At 37.9% G+C, this 26,207-nt stretch overlaps 1 protein-coding gene across 4 annotated transcripts in view; it reads left to right on the top strand.

Annotated features, from left to right (window-relative positions):
* Positions 1 to 19,263, top strand: part of LOC114470847 (MORC family CW-type zinc finger protein 4) — a 29,872-nt gene extending 10,609 nt beyond the window's left edge. For 2 of the 4 annotated variants that reach the window (XM_028459185.1, XM_028459183.1), the window contains 10 exons: positions 500 to 641; positions 1,362 to 1,484; positions 3,640 to 3,756; positions 3,838 to 3,938; positions 7,617 to 7,748; positions 9,497 to 9,536; positions 9,615 to 9,958; positions 11,356 to 11,782; positions 16,054 to 16,181; positions 18,910 to 19,263. In XM_028459185.1, the coding sequence (XP_028314986.1) occupies positions 500 to 641; positions 1,362 to 1,484; positions 3,640 to 3,756; positions 3,838 to 3,938; positions 7,617 to 7,748; positions 9,497 to 9,536; positions 9,615 to 9,958; positions 11,356 to 11,782; positions 16,054 to 16,181; positions 18,910 to 19,066 (1,711 nt within the window). In that variant the 3' untranslated portion in view covers positions 19,067 to 19,263. Of the gene's footprint in view, positions 1 to 499; positions 642 to 1,361; positions 1,485 to 3,639; positions 3,757 to 3,837; positions 3,939 to 7,616; positions 7,749 to 9,496; positions 9,537 to 9,614; positions 9,959 to 11,355; positions 11,783 to 16,053; positions 16,182 to 16,697; positions 16,786 to 18,909 lie in introns of all 4 variants that reach the window. The other 2 variants (XR_003674915.1, XM_028459184.1) reach the window with 2 other exon arrangements.
* Positions 19,264 to 26,207: the final 6,944 nt, after the last annotated feature.

Here is a 26,207-nt window from a genome sequence, read left to right as displayed (position 1 = left end):
CTCATGAGCTCCCAATAAGTCAGTTTCAGAATGGAATAAGCCTCTTGGATGAGAGGTGAAAAGTCCTCAAGATAAACTTTCATTTCCTCAACTAAGCTTTAGTAAATATCCCATGTAATGTTTTTTATTTGTTTTTTAAACAAACTTACATATAAGAGAGATATACAGTGCTAAACAACTGACTTATCAAGTTTCTTTGGTATATTAGTCACGGAAAATAAAGCTATTTGATCCAAATAATGTTTAAAACCCAACAGGATTGAGTACAAACGTTCTTAGTCTTAGTAACGTTTCATCATAACAGTGAATGTAACGCTTCCTAGAACATTATAGGCATTACTAGGTGTACACTTCTTTATCACACTCGGTAACTGCAGATAAACACAGCAGTGATGAAAATGTAGGACCTTTATTTTCTGCCCAATTCAAACAACCCAAAGCCTGAGACTAATGTCATTTATTCTCATTGTTTTGGCTTTTTTCTAAAAATCCCATGAAGAGACAACGATGGAAAGCCGGAGATTGACTTTGTGACTGACAACAGTGACTTTACTTTGCCTGAGATTCACATAAAAGAACTGAAGAAAGACAAATCCTTGAGAACTGGAGAAAACAAGCCAGACATTTGTCACAGTCTTAAGGTGAGTGTGTACTAACCCTAACCCCTCACCCATAACCCTATGTTACCCTAACCCCTAACCTTTTTTACCTTAACCCATAATACTAACCCTAACCCCTCACCCATAACCCTTTGTTACCCTAACCCCTAATCTTTTTTACCTTAACCCATAATACTAACCCCTAACCCTTTGTACTCTAACCCCTAACTCTACCTAACCCAAACCCTACTGAACCCCACTAAATCCCTCCACCTAACCCAAAAAAGACGAACAGCTCCAAAGGTGTCATCATTTAGTGAACGACACTTAAGAGAGAGAACGTCATTATGTCCCGCCCTCAACAACTCTACTTCCTCCCCTGCCTCTGCCAATCTACCAGAAGCCACGCCTCTACATTTGTGCACACGCATTGCAAAACATAAAGTTGCATAACTACAAAAGCTACACATTTGTTGTTAGCGCCATAACTTTTGACTAAAACATGTCCATGAGAAATGTCGCCAAATTCTGGTTTGTTCGGAATCCTTTAAAAAGCAGGAAGTCACTCTACCTTTGAAAAGCAGCTCCGAGATAAATTCTGTTGCGGCCACAAAGACGTTTATCTACAAGCTTTGTACCCGTACTTTTCTTTTCTTTTTCAGTAGAAGCTTCATACGTTAAAACTAAAAGAGTTATCTGTAGTTCTGGAGTGACCAACTTGTACCTTTTCACTCATGTAAACAAGTTTATTTTCTCCTACAGGCTTACCTCCACATCCTGCACCTGAAGCCAGTGATTGAGATCATACTGAGGGGGGAGAAGATTCCAGTCAAGCAGCCAAGCCTCACACATGTTAAACATGAGCTGTACAATCCTCATTTCAGCGTATCCACTGACATTTGTTCTATACAGAGAAAGCAGGAAGCGTTTGGATATTCAAAGAGTAGCCTAATATAGCTTATATAGGTATAGATTGTTAGCATCAAAACACAACTCTCTAGAGCAGTGTTTTTCAAATAAGGATATGTGTACCCCTAGTGGTACGATCTGGCACTACAGGGGGTACTTGAGAGAGAGAGAGAGAGCATTAAATGTGTGGTCGCTGGGAATTAAAATGGGGAAGTAATAGATAAAAATAAATTAATTAATTAAAATTGTTTTTTTTTTCAAATTATTAATTATTATTATTTAATTATTCCACCACACACAATCTCAAACAAAAATATTCTCAACTTTCACTTTCTCAAATATAAATATAGTTCAAATAAAATCCAGTGTAAAAATATCGAGAATAAATGTCTCTGTGGTTGCCAGAAATTTGCGATATAAATAATGGGGTCACGAGCCAAAAAAGGTCGGGGACCACTAAACTAAATTCCACTTATTTACAAAATAAAACTTTGCGTACAATGTAAAATGAATCCACCTTGGTAAATATTTTTTTCAAGCTCCTAAAACTACATTATTCAACACCTACATTTGCTGTGTTTTGTATTTTATGTCTTTACAATGTGTTGTTTAAAACACAATTTTTTAATGCTACATGCTAGCTTCCTTTCTGGTTGTTAGCATAGGAAAAAATGCTTTAAAGGGACACTTTAAAGAAAATAGTATTTTTTAAGGATTTTTTTTTTTTTTTTTACAAATTAACATTGTCGCTGACTACGTTGTTGATGAATTTTCCATGTTTTCAATATACAACAGTAACTGATAAAAATAATAATTTGATACAAAATTGCAAGTGCATGACATTTAGAACAAAGACATAAATCTTTGAATGTGATATACAATGTGGTAAGCAAGATATCAATTTTAATTTTATTTCTAACAAAAAAAAAAAAAATCTGAAAACATCCGTTGCTCAACCTCCATAATCTACATCAGGGGTGTCAAATTCATTTTAGTTCAGGGGGCCAATACAGACCAGTGATATTAAGAGGGTCACAGATTTTAGGTGGAGAAATAGCAAATTATGCTCCGTGGTTTTTACCTCCACATCCATAAACGATATAAAAATGATAAAGTATAGGAGTATATCAGTCCCTGCAGGATCTTCACTTAAATTTCTCTGACTTTGGAAATATGGGAAAATTTCACGAAATAATTTGAGGAAAATTTTCCAGATTTTCTTTCAACAATTTGAGATTAAAAATGACTGCCATTATGTGATATAAGAAGTGGAAAATTGAGTTCTACAAATGTTGTGGATTTTATTTTATTTATTTTATTGTAGGGGCTGAGATATCTACAACTGAATTAATTGGTAATTTACAATCAATCAATCAATCTTTTATTTGTATCATAACCAATGGTATCTCAAGACACTTTACAGTAGAGCAGTCTTAAGGACGGACTCTTCATTTTATGGATACACACATATGCATATATACGTATATACACATACATATGTATCCCACACCCAACATGAATTCATCATGGCGGCAAGGAAAACCTTCTGTTAAGCAGCAGGAACCTTGAGTGGATCCAATTCCTATGATGAACAGCCATCCACGTTATGCTGTGTTGAGTGTGTGCAGAGGAAAGGGTGGAGACAGAGTTGTTGAGACTCTGTAACTCCACACATTTACAAAATGTTTGTTTTTTTATATCATTTTTACTTCCTCAAGCGGGCCATATTTCATGCTCTAAAGGGCCTTATTTGGCCCCCGGGCCCTGAGTTTGACACGGGACGAGTGTGAAAATCTAGTTTTTGCCTTTCTTTAATTACTGTTTTGGTCATTTGACCTTTTCTCTCATCCTGCTCTTATGTTTTTGTTTGGACTTTTTCAACTTGAATCCACTCATGTCACGTTATCCCGACTCACTATGACTGACAGGTGGTGATTGGACACATGATCTCCTTCCTCCAGCCCTACGCTAGGCTTTCACCAATTGTTAAATCAGATAACCACACTATTAGACGAACCCACTAGTACAAATCAACCTAGGTATTTGAATCAGGTGCTGTCTTTCTATATGAAGTATGATGATCTTACAGAGCCATCCTCCTCCACACTGTTGCCTTAACAGAGTCTGCCAGAAAGAGAAGGCACGGGTGATTTTTGGCATAAACCAAACCAAGCAGCCCTATGGCATTATGATGTACCACAAGAACCGACTCATTAAAGCCTATGAGAAAGTGGGCTGGCAGCTGATGGTAAAGTCAAAGGTTCATGCTGCATCTCTTCAAGGTTACGAGAATAATACCATTGTTCACATTGCCCATGTTTTCTTCCAGACTTCAGGTAAAAAAGGAATAGGTGTCATCGGCATTGTCGAATGTAACTTCCTCAAACCAGCTCATAACAAGCAAGACTTTGTGTACACCAACGAGTACAGGTACTGCACACGTACGACATGTAGATTACACATTATTCATAACACGATCAAAATATGAATGTAAAATTGTGATTGATTTAAATGTTATTAAATCTGTGTCAGGGTGTGTGGGAGAGGTTGAGGGACATCATGTAGAAATAAAGCAGAAGGAAAGCAAACCGTGGTGACATAAGTCTAATTCGTTTCAAATATCAAAATCAAATTAAAAGAAACAACAAAGACCAAAAGTGATTTGTGAGGATGTAAATTATCCTCGTTGTTTAAATAGCACAAAAACTATGTTTTCTGTCTACTGTGTACTCTATTTCTATTTTTGTTCTATAAGACATAACACAAATTTAGTAGAAACTTTTGGACTAGGGTACCCCAGCAAACAGAATATTGCTGTTTTTGTAAGTTTGATTTGAATTTATTTGCACAAATGAGACAAAATGTATAAAGTGGTTAAAAGAACATAACTGTGCAGGAGAGAGTGAGAAGACCATTATAGGTCTTATAAGACCACCTCCCCATAGTCAATTTAAACATGAACATGTATGAGCAGGTAAGTCAATGTTTAAATATATATATATATACGTACACACACACACACATATACACTTGTTAAAGATTACTTGTGTAATAACATTCTTTTTAGCTGTCTTTTAAAAGAGTCAAAAGTGGAGCAAGAGATAAATGATTCCCTCTATATTTGAGTGTATGTTGTCTGGCTGAAGTTCTACAGAAAGGCCGATCTCTGCAATGCCTGGAGGAGTAGGCAGGAACATCAGAAGTATATGTGAAAAAAATGCTACAAACTCTGGGCATAACATTGGACACATGCACATATTTATACACAAAGACAAATGCAACAGATATTAACATTATATATTGTCAAAACATTGAGGAGCAGATGAGGACAATCTATTTGAAAAATCATATTTCTTAGAATATTTTTGTAACAATGAAATCTTATTCAGATATGTTTGGCATGTAGCAGCCCAAATCATATTACAGTAAGTTATATGTGGATAAATTAAACTATAATACAGTGTCATCATACATTTAGGATCTATTAAGGAGCGAATTCTACTCAAAATACATATAGATTTAATTATTTTTTTGACAAAAACAGTTTATTGGTTATTAACTGTTAGTTATTATATTACAGTTCACTGTATTAATAATTCTAACTCCGATAGGTTATACTGACTCAGGGGGGTTCAGCATATGCATCCTCACTTGCATTTTCTTTGAAAAAAACAGTTTGTCTAGTTACAATATAAATGAATGAACTGATTTTTTTTAATTGTATTTACACATGGTACACTATACTTCCTCCCTGAGTTCAATCATGCATTTTCAGATTGTAAAGTCTAATGTTATTCACTTTCCTGATAGTGACCTGCTCACAAACATCTGCAACATTAATCAGCCTAAAAATGTGTTGTTTCATGTTGCCTAACCAACTTGTTTAACCAAAAACACATGACACACTCTCGTGGCGTGGTAGAAAATGTACAGAATGTTTTTGCAGACACCAAAAAATCTGAGAAGGAAATGTAGGCACTGGTGGATCTCTGCACATAAGTATTCCACATGTAAATTCCAGCTCAGGTCATTTTGGGTTATGACGCGTAGATATTTAAAATTATTATATCATTAAAACAATTGTGTAACATGAACTTGAGGACAATAGCATTTCCAATGTTTTTCTGGTGTTTCATCTGCAATTGATTGGCATCACACCAGTTTAAAAACAGATGTAGCAGGTTTTTCAAGATGCTTCAAGACAAAGAGTGTTAAAGTTAGTATGGCATTGTGCCAGGGTGTTCCTTTCATGCATTTGAATGTGGATCAAGGTTTGCCTGAATATCTTTATGAAGCTTCTGTATAATGAGATTTTCCAGAGTTTTAACAAAGATTGAGGTAACAGCCACTGGCCAATAACCATTTGTAATAGTACAATGAATGATTCTTTTTTGTTCAGAATAGTGGTTTTCAGTGCATGTATTCGTAGAAAGCTGAGTCAACCACAGCATATTCCTCTGCAGATGCTTTTAAAACAAAACAGGACATATGGTCTTGCACAGTGATTGGTGATTTATCACCTACAGTATCTATCACTGGGCCAGACCACATGACCACTTGACATAGGGTCTGGCCCAGTGGCCTTACTGGTGCACAAGACAAGAAAAATCTTAGTGGTTTTCAAATACCAGTCCATCCTTATTAATATCACAAATCACATTGTCTAAAATTACAACTCTTTCATAGTATGTATCACTTTCAAAGTGTGAACGTTCAGTTCTTTGGTGTGTAAGGTGTTGCTAGGGGCAATGAGGGGATTCTTCTTTGTCAGCATGTTTCTCATATATTCTGAATAGAGTTCCAAAGTGCTTGAAGGTCTAATTTGTATAAATTATTTTCTGAACAAGCTTGTTGCTGAAGCTGAGTGTGCGTCTGTCTGCATAACACCAGGTGATTGATGGAACAGCCTTAGGGAACCGAGGCTGGCTTTGGGAGCCAAAGAAGATCAGCAATTTGTTTTCGATTTAAGCTAGCTCAATACCGATAGCCTTGAGTCCCTGGCCTCCCAGCAGTAATCCAATAGTGTGGCCTTTTTAACTAGCAAGCCGAGCATTCAACTTCTCCAAGTTGAATTCAATTTTGTGTACATGTTCCAAAAGCAGCTCCTGTTTGCTTTTGAGATCATTCATCACACGAGTCTGTTGAGAGTGTTGAGAGCCCTGCCCCATCCTTCAGAAATGACTGGCAGCCTTCCCAAAACAGCTGCCAACGTAATTCGGACATTGCGATTGGTCAGAAAGCTGCCAGCTCCAATCAGCAGGATGCCTACTACCATAATTCCAATCATATACTGTAGATGTGGATGGCTGTTCATCATAGGAATGGGATCCACACAAGGTTCCTGCTGCTTAACAGAAGGTTTTCCTTGCCGCCATGATGAATTCATGTTGGGTGTGGGATACATATGTATGTGCATATATGTATATATACGTATGTGTGTATCCATAAAATGAAGAGTCCGTCCTTAAGACTGCTCTACTGTAAAGTGCCTTGAGATACCATTGGTTATGATTTGGCGCTATACAAATAAAGATTGATTGATTGATTGATTGATTGATGTCTTCCACATCTTCCATGGAAAGTATTGACAGACACACAACTTGCCACTTGTTCCAGGGCTCAAGTGCATATCCAGCTGCAAACGTACCGCTTGGACACGCGGGCTCATCACTGCCCGATCTTTTTGTCGAAAAAATGTGGTTGATTGCAACTGATGAATTTCATAATTCCATAATTCCAGTTTTGGATAAAATGCCAACAGAGGCTCCTATTAGATTCACAACACCAGACAAAACAAAAGCAGCAGCAGAAAGGGAACCTGGTCATTTACTCAAAACACACACACACGCACACAAGACAGGTCAGGTAGTGTTGAAGCATGCGGTAAGCTTGACCCACAGACTAACTAAAAATGAACCCAATACCCAACCCAACGCACCACCAAACCACCTAAACATACTCTACTACTACTTAACACAAGACCATAACATGCATCCTACTTTAATATGACAGCATATCAGCTGTTCCCTATCAACACTATGTTACATATTTTAAATGTATTGATATAATGTTAAGTTGTGACTCTGTTTTCTTTTCTTTTCCTTAAAGACGCACTATTGCTACTTTGGGCCAGAAGCTCAACGATTACTGGAAAAATGTTGAAAAGGTTGTCAAGGAGAAACCCCAAGAGCAGGTGTTTTTGAATGAAAGCAAAGATAAAATTCAACATAATGCTCATCAGTAAGTAACAAAACTGTCTGCGAAATATTTCCAGATAAAGAATAAATGAAATGACTTTCCAGCAGGGGTGGACTGGGACAAAAACAGCCCTAGCATTTTTTGTCCAGACCAGCCCACTACATTATCAGAGACACCATGTAGGAGGCGTTATTAAGTCAGTCATGCTCAACATGTGGCTCTTTATGTCTTAATTTTAATCATTATTACCCCAGAAAACCTTAAAAGGGGGAAACTTTTAACCCCTTTTTACTTTTTTCCATTTTGCAACTTCTTTTGTCCCATTTTTCACTATTGTTTGTTACATTTTGCTGAACTCTTTTCTTGCCACGTTTTTGCCACTTTTGGAACATTTATGGCCACCCGTGACCACGTCTGCCTCTGCTAACTCATCAAAAAAAAAAAAAAATGTAGCGAGCCGGACCGTCCACTTCGGGTCTACGGCCCTGATTTCCAGTATGTAATACACCAATTCATCTGTGTAAAAACACTGGGTATTTGTTTTTGTTTTTTTGTTGTTTTTTACATTGTCTGGGGGTTTACGTCTCCACTGAGACACGGCACTGATCCGGTTTTGCCCTGCTGTCTGCCGTTCGGTAATCCCCACTGGTTGCGTTTTGAGTGCGCCTGTGCGGTTGGACGATTGTGACATCACAAGACAGAGCAGTTCTCATGATATTTATATTATCGTGCAAGAACGGAGTTAAAGGTATGTGTTATAAACTCAACAATAAACTGATAAACAGGTCAGTGTTCCTAACGAAGGAGAACAAGAAGGTTGGACCCTCTGGATTTGTCATAGCCACATTTTTTATCAACAGCCAACAGAGAAAAGATAAAACATGAACTAAATCAAAGTTACTGCAGTTTACAGTGCAGTTACAGTATGAGAGGAATCAATATAGTGAATGTGATTTTATTTTTACACATTATGACCTTTTGGTGATGTAGTTACTTGAAATATAATCTGAAGTGTTTTATTTTGAAAAGTAATCAGATATTTTATTGCGGAGTACGTGCTTCATTTCCTGTTTAGCTTCATTTGCTCTGTGCTGATTGATGCGTCGTGCTCCGGTGTCCGCCAGAAATAGAAGTCCTGCGTATATCTGGTGGAGGACACTGGACTGTCGGAGCTGGGAAGGAGCAGACACGCACCGCAGCGGACCCGGTGGAAATTAACACATAGAATAAAGTAGAAACCTATCAGCGCTGGTGGCGCGGCGGGGACGTAACGCAGCGGAGCCACATCCAGTGAAAATTGGGGGTTAGAGTCCTCGCGGATCCCCGTCACTGTATCTCTAAAACACCAGAAAAATCTCCAATAACACAAGATAACATCCCTACATTTTTCACTATGTCTCTATTGAGAAAAAATTTGCTAATAAAATTCACAAAATATACCAGTAAGGGAGGTTGAGTTTCAGTTTTAGTATCAAAACAGAGCGGAGAGAAGATTCTACTAACTGCTGCTATAAGCTCCTGTTGAAATTTTCCAGATACTTTACGTCCCTTTGCGACCCTACCGAAATATCCATAACTAAATTATTTGGTCATTTACACTGTTTTCTCAGCCATTTTTTACTTTCTCCTGCGGGCCGATTTGGATGTTTTAAAGGGCCGGATTTGGCCCCCGGGCCTTAAGTTTGACACGTGCTTTATGAGTTTCCATGACTTTCTTGCTGTCAAACCTGAAGTCTTACATTAAAAACATGAGTTTAATTTTTTTGCCGGAATTATGTTTTGTTTTTCAGAGAGCAACCTGAAAGCAGAAAAGAGAAAAAATCATTAGAGGTTTGTTAACTACACTTTAGTATTACTGTCTGCTAAAGCACCACTCACTTTGTTTTGTTTATGTATGTTGTGTTGCAGGAGTCCAGTAAAAAAAGTGCTGAGCCGGTTCTGCATTTACACAGACTTAAGTCAGTGGGAATAACAGTTGACAAGTCTAAACCTGTGGAAGAGACATCAGTTGTTGATCAGGATATGGATGTCAAACTTGTCGATCCGGTTGATCACACAGAGAGACGCACAAACACGAATGCAAGTCTAATTCCGGTCACTTCACACTTAAGGCAGACATCGCCAGGAAAAGGAATCAATAAGCTATTATTTCACCAACAACAGGCAAAAATCCAGACCTGTGATCAGGGGCAGATCAGTGTCAGAAATGACACAAATGTGCAGAGACAAATGAAACATGTAGACATACCAAGGTGGGTAATGACATACATTGAGGAAGTTTATCTAATAATCAGTTAAATCTGCTTTTTAGAATAGCATTAGCAGCAGCAGGCTAGCACCTCCGTACTCAGATATACAATGAACAGAGGTGTAAAGAGTTATATAAGATATATCCTACTCAAGTAGAAGTACTGTTACTTGATTGAAATTGTACTCAAGTACAAGTAAATCCTACATAAAATACTCAAGTACAAGCAAAAAGTAGCTCATATATACTCAACATAAAAGTTAGTAGTTACTTTCACCCCCCACATTCATTTTTGGAAATAAGTCTCGTGGTAAGACGTAAAGAGAGGGTTGGCGATTTTCAAAAGCGAGCATGATTTTTGAATGTAGCCTCCCTGATGGCTCCGCCTTTACCCCCCTTGCCCCTCCCCTCTGTGCTCCGTCTCACTCACATGCACGCGCACAGCTGCTGCTGAAGAGGAGCTCAGCTCATTGTTTGTATTGTGTAGAAACGTCGTTGTCTCATGTCTCATTCAGCAGTAAGTAAACAATAAACTTTACCATTATATATGTTAAAAATGTGGCCAAAAACTCTGTTTTAACTCTGTCAGTGGTGACACGCTTTCAGTGTGAGCTCGTGTATGTGAGGGATCGAGAACGAGCAGGGAGACAGAGAGACGTGATTGGTTATTACAGGTTTACAGCTGCTACAGATGATGGATTTTCTTTGTTCCTTTTTCAGAGCACATAAGATCTTAATTTCTGTCAGGACATAAAGACAATTTCAACCAATAACTTAAAAAGCGTATCTGGAGGAAATCACCTAGCCTAGCTTTAAGACTCACCAATTAATTATTAGACTGACATAACCAGCAGACAATGCTGTTTTGGTGCGGTGCTTTACATTTAATCGGATTGTTCAGCTATAATGTGATGCATTTGATTATTTTTTTCATTTTTTGTAGTTTCACAATGTAATTTTGATTTTAAAACATTACATAATAATTTACTCAGTAACGGTTGGGTGCATAAATCATTTCTCGTTATTTTAACAAGTTATTTTACTTCTTTTAAAATGTACTTAAGTACAAGTAACATAAATGATTTAAAAATATAATCAAAAAAGCACCCATAAAAGCTACTCAATTACAGTAACGTGAGTACTTGTATTCTGTTACTTTCACCTCTGGCCATGACAGTGTAATCACTTTTCTGAACAAATGTTTGTACTAACATTGTTTATGTATAGTATTAAATCATTTGCCCTCTTGTTTGCCATAACATGGTTCACTCAACGGTTATAGTTTACTGTTGTAACACTGATTTTGAATGAGGTAGAAATATAAGCATGTATACTATAGTGATTACCCCAAGTTAAGCTGGTTTAAATCATGTGTGAATAACCAAACTCTACTATCTGCAGGAACAAGAGGAAGTCAGACTCAGTTTGTGGTGTGATGGCGAAGCGTTTCACTATGGAGATATTTCATGGAAAAGGAGATGCATTTGATCAGAAAAAACAAAGAAACACATTCAACACAGTGAATTCAGAGAGTCCGAAAGCCATCAGCAAATGCAGCACAGTGCAGAGTTCAGAGGGTTCAGAGCAGACCTCTCTGCTGTCCACTCTGCCTGTGACAGGGAGTCAAAGTGAAGGGCCACAGAGCCAGCAACGGCTCTCAGAGAATGACCAAGAGGCTAAACTACCAACGGTAGAGAGAGAAGTCCAGAGGTCTCCGACTCTTCAGGGAAGAATAAAGGAAAGTGTGAGTGCAGCTCATAGCAGCACTGGAAACCAGAGGGAAATACTGGTGATAAGAGACGACGGCTGCCAGACGACCGTGACTAAGGTCAGTAGACGTCAAAAAGCAGGAATGTTAACCCTGTGAAGCCTGAATCATCAAATAATTGAGAATATTCCAATGTTTTGAAACTGGAGACTTTAAAATCCGTGTACCCTTCGTCTCTAAAACACCAGAAAAATCTCCAATAACACAAGATAACGTCCCTACATTTTTCACTATGTCTCTATTGAGAAAAAATGTGCTAAGAAAATTCACAAAATATACCAGTAAGGGAGGTTGAGTTTCAGTTTCAGTATCAAAACAGAGCGGAGAGAGGATTCTACAAACTGCCGCTATAAGCTCATGTGGAAATTTTCCAGATACTTTACGCCCCTTTGCGACCCTACCGAAATATCCATAACTAAATTATTTGGTCATTTACACTGTTTTCTCAGCCATTTGACTTTCCCCTGCAGGCAGATTTGGATGTTTTAAAGGCCCGGATTTGGCCCCTGGGCCTTGAGTTTGACACGTGCTTTATGGGTTTCCACGACTGAAAATGCAGCAATGGAAACCAGTGTGAAGCCTGAATCATCAAATAATAGAGAAAATTCCAATGTTTTGAAACTGGAAGCTTTATAATCCGTGTAAACTTTGTTCTTTGGTTATTTTGTTTCAAAACCAAACTAAAAAATGAAAAAAACATCTTTTTTTTGTTTCATTAATTTAAAACTTGAAACAGGAAAATGGAAAAACCACACAAAAAAAGGTGTATTTCTGATCGGTTTTAAAATCAAAATAATAATGGTAACGTTATATTTTTTTATTTTTTATTTTATTTTATTTTATTTTTTTGTAAAGCCCAGTTGATTCTATGTCTATACACCTTTATCCAGTGACATCATCATCCGGGACACTTGACCGAGCAACGCCCGCCGCCATCTTTTAACTTTTGCTTGACAGCTGCTATTTACACTATTTACCACAGACAACACAAAGGTTTTACTCAATGTCCTACGAATATTTCAGCAGATTAGAGCCAAAGGCCAAGCACCGGTGGTTTACACCACTTCTTTGTTTTTTGTTTTTTTGCGTCTCTTCTGAGTTGTTTCTGGGTTCTCGCAAGGCTCGTGACAGCATTCAGTTTAGTGAGGCAGAGGAATGTTTTTATTTATTTATCTTTTGATTATTATTACATTAAAATACTGGAAAATAATATTACAGGACGATAGCGGGAAAGATGTGTAAAATACGGGAGTTTCTCGGCCAAAACAAGATACTTGACAGGTAGGTTTATTCCCCTTTCTTTTTCTCTTTCTCATGGCCCGACCCAGCGGCCAGATGGTGGCCTGGCCCACCGGGGGACTCCTCAGTGTCTCCGTACGCCAGTCCGACCTTGCCTACCATTAACAAACATTAAACATACGACTACTTTAATTTTGGGCTCCATGTAGTTCCGTCGTTGATTGTTCGCCTCAGTGTTTGGATCCATAATTTCCGTTTCTGGCCTTTTTCTGTAGGTATTCTGTAAAATTGCATCTTTTCCTTCAGCCAGGCGTGGGTATGACAGCCAAATGCTACGCAGGATTTGGGCATTTTACGTTAAAAATCCGCCAGACTGCAAGATCGCCACCTGTGTTGTCAGCGGTTAATGGCGGTTGTCAAGCAAAAGCATAAGTGTTTAACCCTCTTAAAATGGCGGCACGCGTTGCTAGGTCAAGTGGTGACATCACGCGAAGAGGCATATCCCAGAAAAAATCTGACCGGAGGTGATGACAGTTATAAACACTGCAGGTTCGAGCTCTACACGGGAATGATGCACATATCTGAGCACTTTTGTAAAAGCGATGTGAGAAACAGTATTAAAACTACAGACCTCCTCTGCTTTCACACTCCTCTCCCAAGCTTTTAATTTTTGATTGGTGTGTATTTTCTGTATTTACTTTATTGTTGTTGGTTTCTTTTTCTGACTTGTGTAGTTGTTTTATCAACTGTAAAGTGTTTTAGAGTTTATAAATAAAAGCGCTTATAAATAAAAATGTATTATTATTATTGACAAGGACAGTATGAGTTCTCACTTTAAAAAAGTAAATATACGAGCTACACCATTCACTAACCAGGTCCATGATTATTTTTATTAAGCTATTATTTTAAATAAATTTGCAAACTTAAAGGAAGTGTACAAGGTGGACAGGTTGATGAGTGAAACAGTTGGAAAAGTCAGGAAAAACCAGAATTTCAGCTCGTGGCAGCATTAGCTTTGGCAGCTAACTCGGCCTTTCTGCCTTAAAGACCGATACCATGTTTACCTAAAAAAATCTTTCAATGAATCAACGCTGTAACGGGTAAAATAATCTGAATCTCTGTCACACTCACTTCCTACACTGTCAGCCATGGCAAGTATGTCCCTCTTGATCTTTGACCTCATGTGACAGAACTGACACGAGTGTGAAAAAGCTTGTTTTACTCTATGACAAAAAAAGACCAACGCACAAGTCACATTTCTGGTGAATAGAAACATTATCAATACATAAATAATAAATCAAAACAAAAAATGAACGTTACGAAAAGCACGCACGATATGTGATTAAAGCAACCAGAGGTGGTGTACTGAATCTACTGGTGCTCCACGTTTCTTGTGATCAACTTCAGTGTTTGTTGACGGCTGCCGTTAGTGGCTCATGGTATTATAGTACTAAAACCTGCCAAATAAATATATTTACTGCCCTCAAAAAAGCTGCGTAGTTGTCAAGTGTCCAGTGGTAGAAATTTTTTCAGCTATTGTTTCTCACACCAGCCTCACAGTCGACAGTCAGTCACCAGTTTATTTGGATACTATTTGGACCATAACACCATAAAACAAAACATAAACGTGAGCAGCTTTTTACGAGCTAAAACATCTACAGACTTCAGGACCAGAAAACTGCTGAAATACATCCTAAACAGTCCTATTGTGTGAGGAGACCTGGTCCAGGACCTGAGGAGTGGACTTCAGTTATTGCTCTAATTTACCCTTAAATATCCAAATATCTCACAAACTGAACAATAACTAAATAAATAAAAACACTGCTTGTCTGGTTTTTAAGTTTTGGTTTGAAGTCATTAAAACAACAGATGTCTATCACAGTTCACTTATTTTTCCTCATTTTGTGGATCACAAACTTTTTATTTTGCATGGTGGTGGTCGACCTGAAAACTCTTCCTGTCCTTGTTTAGATATAAATGCTCTCGTGTGTTTCCCATGTTGGTTATCAAATTATGAAATTTAAACATTTATTCAGTTTACTTGAAAAATAAAAATTAAAAACACTTTTTGTTGCTTTATGATATGTAAAATGCATGAAATGCAATAAAATTACAATTCACTGATTTAGAGTTGCATGACCTCATAGACCTGCTGTATCAAATCAGATAGACCATTTTCAACACGGTTTTACCAAAACAAAAATTATGAAATATAGACTAATATCACACTGCATCAACCCAGTAACTCTTCCTATTTATGTTTCAGTAAAAATGTGAATGTTTTTCATACCTCATTGTTTTCAAAATTGAAAAAGTTCTTCCTCTAAAACCACCTGTGCATCTTTCCTCATCAATTACAATGTTAAAGAGTTGCTGGAAAAACCTCTGCTGAACTAATTATTGCCCCATGGTGGATTATCCTTGTATTGCATGTATATAATCGTATACATTGGGTTTAAAAAAGAAAAAAAAAACATCACACTGATCATGTAGAGCACATGTGTCAAAAAATAAAAAGACAGAAAAAACAAATCAATGTGTAAATTACATCTAATTCGATTGTAGATATTATAGCCCCTTCAAATGCACAAATGTAATGAAACTTTACAGTATTGGCCAACGCTCACAGTTTTCCCACGCTTACAGCATGTCACATGATGGCAGTTATTTTTTGAAAGATAAATTGTTGAAAGAACTCAATTTTTTTCCCAAAATATTTCAATTTTGCTCAAATTATTTGACAAAATTTGACCAAAATAAATTCTAATTAATCACAAAATCAAGTAAATCTAAGTGTAGATCTTGCAGGGACTGAAATCTGTCACTTATTGCTTGGATATTTTTGGTGCCTTACATACATTACTTGTCATTTTAAGGTGGAAGTGCAAAGTAGGGCAAATTATTGTCTTGTTTTGCCACCTTATAATCCGCAACCCACTTGAGATCAAACCGGTCCACATTTGGCCCCTGAACTAAATTTAGAGAGTTCCAAGACTCATGTATCAAATATGATGCATTTGGCGTTAGAGGATTTTTAAGTCATGCAAATCCACTCAGAAATGACAGAACTTGTTTCTCTTGCTTTCTTTCAGCGTTTCTCAGTAGCAGCTGAGTCGGTGGTTGAAAAAACGAGAGACATGTCTGGTTCAAAGGAGCTGCCTGAACTCAATGGACTGCAAAAGAACCAACAGAAGGTCTGTGACTGTGGAGAAAACAGCAGGTGAGAGTGAAAGGGGAAGTCAAACACTTTGACAAATTGATATATTTTAATTCATTGGTAATTAAAGCAAGGCAAGCTTTCTGGAAGTTGCAATTTTGTATACGGAGAAGGAGAAGAGGCTAGCCTACCTGGAGAGCTGAGTGGAGGAGCTGGACTAGTACACCGAGATTAATGATGATATAATCTCTGGGCTCCAAATAAAACGCTGCTCTCGGCTTCTGACAGCTTTACCGTAATACGCGATGTAAACGGGCATTCTACTTTAAACCGTTGATTATCTCAGGCCCTGAGTTACTGTCTTGTGCCCCTGCCTGACTTAACTACCTCGAGCCTCGACTTATTAACTCGGGCCTCAAGTTAATATCTCATGCCCCCGACTTAGTAAGTTGGGATCCCGACATAATTACCCTCCTTTTTTTATCTCATCCATGTCCCATTCCGTGCTCCGTAGCTTAGAGAGAGAGTTGCAATGACTCCGTTCACTCCAATGGTCCATTTTTTTTTTTCTTTTTACAGCAATGGCGGTTCATGAAGTTACACAATCGTTCCCGGAAGTGAACACAATGCAGCTTGAAGGGAGTAGAATGTAGGCTTATTCAAGAAGGTAACCGCTTTATTTTTATTCAGTTTATTTCCGACATGGTTACATTCACTTTTTTTTTTACATTTTTTTTTTTTTTGTACATGCCGAAAAAGGAGACGAGAGAAGCAGTTTGCTTATCTGGGTCCCGTCCCCTGTTTTACCATCGCAAATTTACATGGGTTTACATGTCTCTCTGGTCAAACATTCTTGAGTTGTTCTGAACAGTCCTTTTTTTTGTGTATTCTCATCTGTAGCCCCGGTACGTTTAGGAAGCCTCCCGCTGCCCGTCTCACTGTAGTGGGAGGGAGGACCTTTAGGGGGAGCACTAAGCGCAAGTTACTTAGTTCTGCTTTACCTAAATTCCACTTTAAATTCCACTCATTGTTTTAGATTTGTAGATTAAGCTTTAGGAAATCAATGTTCAAGAATCAGTTAGAGGTTTTTGGAGAGCCGGCTGTTCCACAAATGAAAACATATGAAACTAGAAAAGCACTCGGAAAGCGCAGACCTCTCCCAAGCAGCTCATTTCCACCCATATTGTGATTTCCACCCTATGTTGTAGTCCTACATTGATTTTATCTACACCAGTGATTCTCAACTGGTGGATCGGGACCCAAAAGTGGGTCGCCGACCTGTACTGGGTGGGTCGCGCACAGCTGGTCAAAAATAAATAAATACTTAATGTCTCTCATGGTGGACTTGTCTTTTATTAAGAAAGAAATATTTCTTTTGACAGACTGTGAAAATGAATGTTACACAGGAAAATATATAGATTTATGTTTGAAAAAAGATTATATATGTGTGTTTTCAACAGCTATTTTTGAAATTCTAAAAAAAAAGTGGGTCGCGATTTAATGACCGTGGCAAAATGTGGGTCCCAGGTTGAGAAACACTGATCTACACTATTGCATTCATTGATAATCAAAACATACCTATCAAAACATATATATATATATATATATATATATATATATATATATATATATATATATATATATATTCTTTTGGTAGCCAAAACATCACCCAAATGTAATCACCTGTTCCTTGTCCCATTTATCAATTTTCATGAAAATGTCATCCAAATCCGTTCATAACGTTTTAAGTTATCTTGCTAAACACACACACAGACGAACAAATGGAGGGTAAACCGTAACCTGACCGCTCTGCGCTTCGCGCTTGACAGACGTAGTTATGAAGACGGTAGTTATGATATGAAGAGTGGGTACAAATGATTTGACAAAAATGCAAAGAGGGTACATAAACAAATAAGATTAGGAACCAATGCTGTAGAGATTAGCCTTTTCCAGGCCTTTGGATTGAGCTGCAGCTTTTCCCTGGCACAGACAAAAGAGATGGATCACTTTGTACGATGTTGGGACTTACCGGAGTTGATACAGGTGCAGATGGTATATTTTATGGAAACTGTGGCCATAAAGTGCAAGCAAGGCCAAATGCATGTAAAATAGTTTTTCCTCATTTCAAAGCTTTCCATGGTTGGAAGTGGATCAAGGCAGTATATGATTCTCGTTATGACACTTTAAATTACTTGAGAAATCTCGACTTGCCCCTGGCAGAACACCAAGAACCGTCCTCTTGCACACAGAATCTTTTTTGTCAGGCAGTAGCTTAAAAAGTGCCAAATTGGGTACCGATCCCTACACCTCGGGATGTTTCATGCAGGGTTCTTTGTATAAGGTTTGGGGGGCCTTCCTTTCAAGAGCTGCCCCGTTTAATGTCTTTAACTGTCTCCACTTGTTGTCCACAAAAGAAGCCCTCCATGGACACACAATTAACTGTCTTTGAATTAAATCTGGGTGAATTTACTCACAGTTTGCAACAAACTGCAAGTAATATTACCTTAGCCCCTTTAGAATCCAGACTCAACACTACTGTCATGTCTAAGGTCAAAATTGGCTAGCTCTGATTAAATATAAATTTTACATATTCATCAGAGCGGAACGCGCTATATGGATTGTGGGTGCATTACGATGCGCTGAACAAGTGCAGTCCTGCATCCCTGGTGTTTGTACCACTTATTAGCGTGTGGAGTGACGTTTGCACACATTTTAATAGCCGTAAACCTTTAGTGAATTCGCCCCAGAGAGTGTAAAACAATAAGACTGATGTGACCTGTTTTCCAATCAGATCTGTCCATGAGAAGCTGGTGAAATTGCGTGACAACGTAGTGCTCCTCCTCACGACTGTCCTGCCTCGACTGGATCTGACTGGAATCTGCCTGGAGACCTCTGATGTGGACAACATCCTGCAGCAGATCATTGAGGTCAATTCACTGAAGATGTGATCGTTGTCTGAAGTTTTTCTGCAATCCTGTCCTGGAGAAAGAGTGTTATGTCATTTTCCTAGGTAATATTTGTAATTTTTAAAAAAAATGTATTTACAAGAGATTAATTTATCTCAGATAGATTTTTTTTTGTATTGCCTTGTTTGATTTTACACAGCTTGTTGAGTTTTACAAATAAAACTTAAATAAAGAACTGCTCTATATGTTTTTTTCAATGAATGTTGGTACACAAACTATCATTGATGTATTCTTCTGGGTTTTGCATTTCCTTTTCTAAAAGTGTACCTGTATTAGTTATGTTAATTGTGTTTTAGGTATTTCTAATAAATAAAAAAAAAGTGTCACGCATTGCGTTATAGGGGACTCAGATGCAGGGAACGCGAGAGGCCGAAGAAGTTTCAAATAAAAGTCTATTAAAGGTGCAGTCCGTAACTCTTATAAAAGTTACTTTTTGTCATATTTGATAAACACTGTCCCTATGTAAGGACAGCTTTACATGAAACTAGTAGTTTGTGTGAAAATAATCAGACTCATTGAGTCCCCCTGCTGCTCCTGCAGCCTTTGGCAGATTGCCAGAATGCACCGAGCAAAAAGAACCAATCAGAGCCAGGATTGTGTTTGATGGACTGTCTGACAGCTGTTGCTCACAGTCCCCGCCCCATTCCTCCATGGCCAAAACACAACAATGGTCTTAGCAAGGTAGTGGCTTTTTTTACAGTGTATTGTCTGGAGTAGAAGATGGAATTGGCAAATTTTCAGCTTGAAAGGTAATTACTGCTGCTTGATTTACATTATGTTTGATTTGTATTTGTTACACTAGAACTCTGTAGTGCATGTGTTGTTTGTTCGTGTGCACGCTCCTCTCACTGCAGCCTCTGTGTGGGCTGCTGTGAGTGACACATGTTGTTACATTGCTGCTGCTGATAGATTGGTGTGTGCACATTGAGAGAGAGAAGCGCTGTAGTAATATGCTTTTAACAGTGCATGTTATATCACTGTGATGTGGCTAACGTTAGCTCCTCTGAGGGAGGGACCTTGAAGGCAGGGCAAGAGAGCAGCGGGGAGGGAGGGATCTGAAAAAGCCAACAACTATATATATACAGTATATATCATAAAACCATATCATAAAACCATATATATCATATTCAATTAGTGACCTAGTAAACATCCCCACTAGCCTTTTTGCACTTACTAGTAAACTAGATGGAACCAACATGTTTACTAGTGAACTAGTAAAAGTAAGATATCTACTAGTTGTAAATAAACACTTGTGAACTAGAGGGGCTTTATACTAACTTAATAGCATAAGGAAAAATAAGCACAAGTGAACTAGATACACAAACCACAATCATAATGATAAGGTGTGAGGAGAATGCATTGAGGCTTCCTATTGGCTCCCCAGTCCAACAATGAACATGAAAACCAATGAATAACTCAGGATTACATTATCCTGCCTGCTTCATTTGCACTAATTACTAAGTGAACATGTTTCCTCTGGAAATGCAGCAAGATAGTACAGAATTTTTTCTGTTTAGTTTTCGTTTAGAAATTTCTTATTTTTGCTGACATTGAAAGTTCATTTAATTTGTCGTTACATGTGGATCACTGATCAACATAAAACACGAGACATGAGAAGGATAACACAATTTTCATCTTCAAGTCACAGCGTAAGACAATAGCATCTAATTATATTATTGTGAATTATTGATAGAGTGGATGGATTGATATTTAGGTTTTTTAAGGATAAACACAAAGGTTAGAAAATGACCAAGTGTCCAAAATGTGTTTGATCAACTTGGTAATAAACAAAATTGTATTATTTTAATGTTACAATCTACTGCTTAGAATTATTATTTTAAGTTTTATTTAAAAAAAAAATGGATCCCACCAAAATCAAAGCAAATAATAATAATAATAATCATAAAAAATACTGAGATTAACAGTAACTATTTAATCAAAACATTGGCAGCCATTCCACTGACAGTAAGCTATTGTATTGTGTATATGTGTATATTCTGTTTATTATGTATCTGTGTAAATATTCTGTTTGAAGGTATCCTAGATATGTGGTTTAGTAATGTTAATAATAACGTAGTTTCTCAAAAAAAATCCCTAAAAAACCGTTCAAACATATCGTTGATCAGAGGCTGCGAGTTTTCATGTAAGAACACAACAGCTTGTAACACTTGTTTTTACCACTAGAGGGATACAAAGCGTTATTTTTAGCTTTGTTACTGCTTCACATTATAGTTAAACCCATATTTTCAGAGCTGTATCAATTCTGAACCGCACATAAATGTATGAAAAAGGAATAGTTCTTCCTTTTTTGTTGGACGAGATATATTTAAATGATAAAAGTCCTTCATATCATCAACATTGAACTTTCAAACAGATCTGCTTGTGAATGTGGGATTTAATCGAGTAAATTCTTCAGGTCGTTGACTTTAAAATTGTGGTGAAGTGTCATAATGCTCCCACCTCTGTTTAAAGTTATTCTCCCAGTTGGAAACATAAAGCTTTATTCAACCTAAGTTTTTTTATTGGCAAGGATGTGGATGTCATGACACTCAAAGTGGTGTTTTGTTTCTAAAGATGTCCAGAAACAAATTTGACTTTGGTGAATTTCAGCGATGTCTGAGCTTTTCAAATCGAATAGCTCTAGGAGTCTTTCTACTGCATTTTACTGCTAGAAATCATATCCACACTGCATTTGAGGTATACAGCATTAAAAACAAGCAGCTCTGTAACTGACAGGGTTGTTGCTGTGATTTTAAAAGGGAATTGTGGATCCAAACCAAGCTAAATTATCAGCTGTTCTCCGTCCATTCCACCAGAATCATTTAAAATAATAATAATAATAATAATAATAATAATAATAATAATAATAATTAAAATGTACTTATACAGCGCAAATTACAACAAAGTCATCTAAAAAAAAAAAAAAAATAGAGTTCATAGTAAGAGAAAAAAACCTAATAAGATCCACATGAACAAGCCATTAGAACAGTGGGAAGAAAAAATTCCCTCTTTTTTTATAGGAAGAAATCTCCAGCAGAACCAGGTTCAGAGGTGGCAGCCATCTGCTTCGACTGGTTGGGGTTAGTGAACAAAAGGGCAAACAGAATAGGATAGAGGGATAGACCATCCGGGTGTCCCAGACTAGTTGAGCCACGAGCCATTGATCAGTCCATCCGAGTGTCCCAGACTAGTTGAGCCACGAGCCATTGATGAGTCCATCCGGGTGTTCCGGACTAGTTGAGTCACGAGCCATTGATCAGTCCATCCAAGTGTCCCAGACTAGTTGAGCCGCGAGCCATCGATCAGGAACCGCCAGCTCCAGCATCAAGACACCTGAAACAGAAAAGAGAGTGAAGGGTGAGGAGAAGGCACAGACTGCAGGAAAATCATGACACCTTGTGATACACTCATTCCTAGTGGTCTCCAACATTCTTTGAAATGCTACCACTACAGACAGAGCTGCCAAGCCTCACGCTTTGAGTGTGACAGTCACGCAATTTGACACATTCTCACACCACACGTCACACTTGACATTTCACACGCTTATATTTCCCCATTCCCCATTTTTTCATGATAATGAACTTTGATCCTCGCAACCTGCTGTAGCTGGAGTAACTCTGATTGACTGACCTAAATAACCAATCCCAGACCAAGCCATGTCTCCTTGTGCCTAAATCTTGTGCCTAAATCCTTGCCCAAGATCACAGCGACAATGACTTGTATAGAGCGGAATCCAAACCCCCAACCCTTTGGTTATTGGACGACCCACTCTCCCACTGAGCCACGGTCGCCCCACCGCTGAGCCACTAAGATTAGATTTTCTCGTGGACTTGATTATGCCCGTGGGTCTTCAGTTTGAATGAAATGAATGAAACAAACTCAGTAAGAGGACTGAAAAGAAGATAAATTAAACTTTTAGGGTGTGAACCATAAAACATACAACCATTTACCACTACCATAAACAGGTAATCAGAAACTTAAAATACTTACTTTGAGCGATTAAAATACAGAACACAAGAAAAATAATAATACGGATGTGATTGCTTTTAAAGTAGCCCTATCCTCTCCATTAGTAGTCTTCAATTCACCAAACATTCTCAATCCCAGTGTAGCTGCACTATGAAGCTGGTTATCAACACGTTAACCTAAGCCAGAGGATTTCAACCTGAATGTGTGTACACTCACATGAAACAACACTGCTGTTGCAGCAATAGTAGGAATGGAGGAATGCAGTCAGATAATAGATGACTTAATGCTAACATTTTTGAGATTATACAATATCAATTCATGGGAGAATAAGTGGACACTGATTAGTTTCTCTTTACTATGGCACAGACTCTATTCACATATCTGCCTCATTTTAAGTGCAGTCTGTGGCTCTAATGCTGTGTTCATACAGCTCCGCCTACATCATAAGGTGGACAATATTTTATGCAGCCTGTATTACGTTACAGGACTGAGGCTATCTGTGTCGCCAACAGCGTATATGAAGGAATAAATGAATGAATTTATCGGTCAGAGAGCGCCTGACGCACACAGGCTTTATCAGCTGACTAATGTAGGTTTATCAGATAAAAATCTATACCTTTCCTATACGATGTCATCTGGTAAATTAAAGGATTTCATTAGTCCGTTCTCTCTCTCCTGTCACCTGTCAGATCTGATCCATGCAGCACCGTGTACAGAGAATTGATTGGTCAAGTGGCGGTGCCTTTATACAGTACTCGCTGAACATGATGGAGTAGACAGTAAAGAGAGATGCAGTGTAAGGTAAAGAGTAGACAGAGATGGACTGGCCATCTGGCATACCGGGCATGGTCCCGGTGGACCATCGACCCAAAGTGTCCGTTCTGCTATGTTTTTTTTTTTTTTTTTGGCAAGCTAGTGGGGTCAGACATGGTAACAGGTGGCCAAAAATGGCCCAAAAGTGGCAAAAACATGGCACGAAAAGAGTGTAAAGTGACTAAAATGGACTAAAAGCAGTCAAGAGTGGCCAAAAATGGCCAAATCAAGAGGAATCTGGTGGTATGTAATGGCACAGGGTAGCTTTAATGGACAAAATGTGGAAAACAATAGTGAATAGGGGGAAAAAATGTGGAACAAAAAGAGGCAAAATGTAGGGAAAAAATTAAACAAGTGGTATTTATTAGGCGAAAGATGGCTTATTTGGATGAAAAGTGACCAAAAAAATTCAAACAAAGGACAAAGATTGGACAAAAGTGACAAAAACATTTTTTTGAAAAGGGGCAAAAATGAGACAAAAGGAGTTACAAAATGAAAAAAGGTAATAAGGGGTTTAAAAGTTTTCCCTTTTATGGTTTTCTGGGTGAATAATAATTAAAATTAAGACATAAAAAGCCACATATTGAGCATCACTGACTTAATAACGGCTTCTACGCGGTGTTGCTGATAATGTAGTGGGTCAGTCTGGACAGAAAATGCCAGGGCTGGATTTTTGTCCTAGTTCACCCTTGGGTGGAGGTACTGGTGGGAAAGCCCAAACAAAGGACACACTTGGACATATATGCTGGTTGGATTGTAAAGATGGAGTGACTGATATGTTCAGGCTGGCGAGTCAGAAAGACAAAGATGGGAAGAACATGCAGCAGGTTAGGGTATTAGAGTATTTTGAAGGTGTATGAAGAAAACAAGAGTGAACGAATAGTAGAAGAGATGACTGTTGTGGTGCAGGAGGTAATACAGATTAGTAAGACTGACATGAGGCAGACATTTAAGAAGATAAAGAGTGGAGATTGTACCCAGAGAGGAGCTGTGCTATTGTATGAGGAGTATGTTAGAGTGGAGCAGGACATGTATGAGAGCTGTAGGATAGGTGGGAGGTGTGCTGTAGTTGTGACAGAGGAGAACAAGGTGGAGCAAGAATGAAAGGAAAGGTGTACAGACAGTGAGAGCAGCCATGTTGTATGGTTTAGAGACAGTGGCACTGAGGAACAAACAGGAGGCTGATCTGGAGGAAGCAGAGATGAAGATGTTGAAGTTCTCTTTGGAAGTGACGAGGATAGTTAGGTATGATAACAGGTCATAAATCAGCTGTAAAATACACTAAAAACACATATCTATCATCTAATTTCTATATCTATTGGTCACCTTGTTAGGCTTCCTAATCAATGAAAATACAGTTTTTCATATTTTTGGTGTGGGTGTCTGAGCTTTTTTTTGGTGTCAGTATACCCCTAGATTTCTTTTTTTAAATGTGGTAAAGCTTGATATGAAGCATATTTTAATAATTGATTAACTACATATGTGTAGATCTGTACGTAGAACTGTAACATTGTCCAGTTTAGCGTTACATTATAATTGACCATTTTTTCAATACAATTTTTATGGCAATTACAATTACAAAGTCAATTATCTAAACTCAATTACAATGTCATTATGGCTACAACAGCAACAGTTTTTTTAAAATGACAAATACAGTTATAATTATGCCATATAATTGTAATTCATTATCAATTAGGCGATTACAATTACCCAACGCTGCTGGCTATATTGTCGAGCACGTGTTGCCAATTTCCATCGCAGACTCCGAAACATTCTGATGCATCGCAGAAAAAATACCGGCCAAAAACGGCGTCAAGCTGCCACAGAGAAAGTCAGAAATATAAGTTACAAAGTGTCTTTTTGTACAGTTGCCGTAGGGACAACCCACGGTGCTATTGGTATGTTGCCGAAGTACATGTACGTAGCGTCTAAGGGTTAGGGTAAGTTTATAACCCAATATCGCAACAATTTTTAGATTTACGGTTAGGTTTAGTCTTAATCACGTGACCTAAACTGGCCAAAATGAGGTGCTGCGCACAATAGAATGTTGGTCCGTACGGATAGCCACTGCCTTATAAGTTAATAGAAGTAAGAGTTGTTTTGTTTTATTAAAATTTGGTGGAATGTGCAGTAAATAACTTTAAATGTTCAACAATTTTCTTCAAGTCCGAAACTTTTTGCATTTAATTTCATTTTTGCTTGATGCAGTGTAAAAGTGTTAAAAAATTTAATAAAACAAGATTTGAAAATATTGTTTAGTTTTTTTTTATGTGGAACATATCAAAAGAATAGAATTAGGCTGTTTAATATTTTGTGCACCACATTTTTGAAAAGTAACTTA

Source organism: Gouania willdenowi, chromosome 10 (genome assembly GCF_900634775.1).
Source record: "Gouania willdenowi chromosome 10, fGouWil2.1, whole genome shotgun sequence".
Taxonomy (NCBI): domain Eukaryota; kingdom Metazoa; phylum Chordata; class Actinopteri; order Blenniiformes; family Gobiesocidae; genus Gouania; species Gouania willdenowi.
Note: the sequence above shows the minus strand (reverse complement) of the source record. Positions and strands in the feature narration are given on the sequence as shown.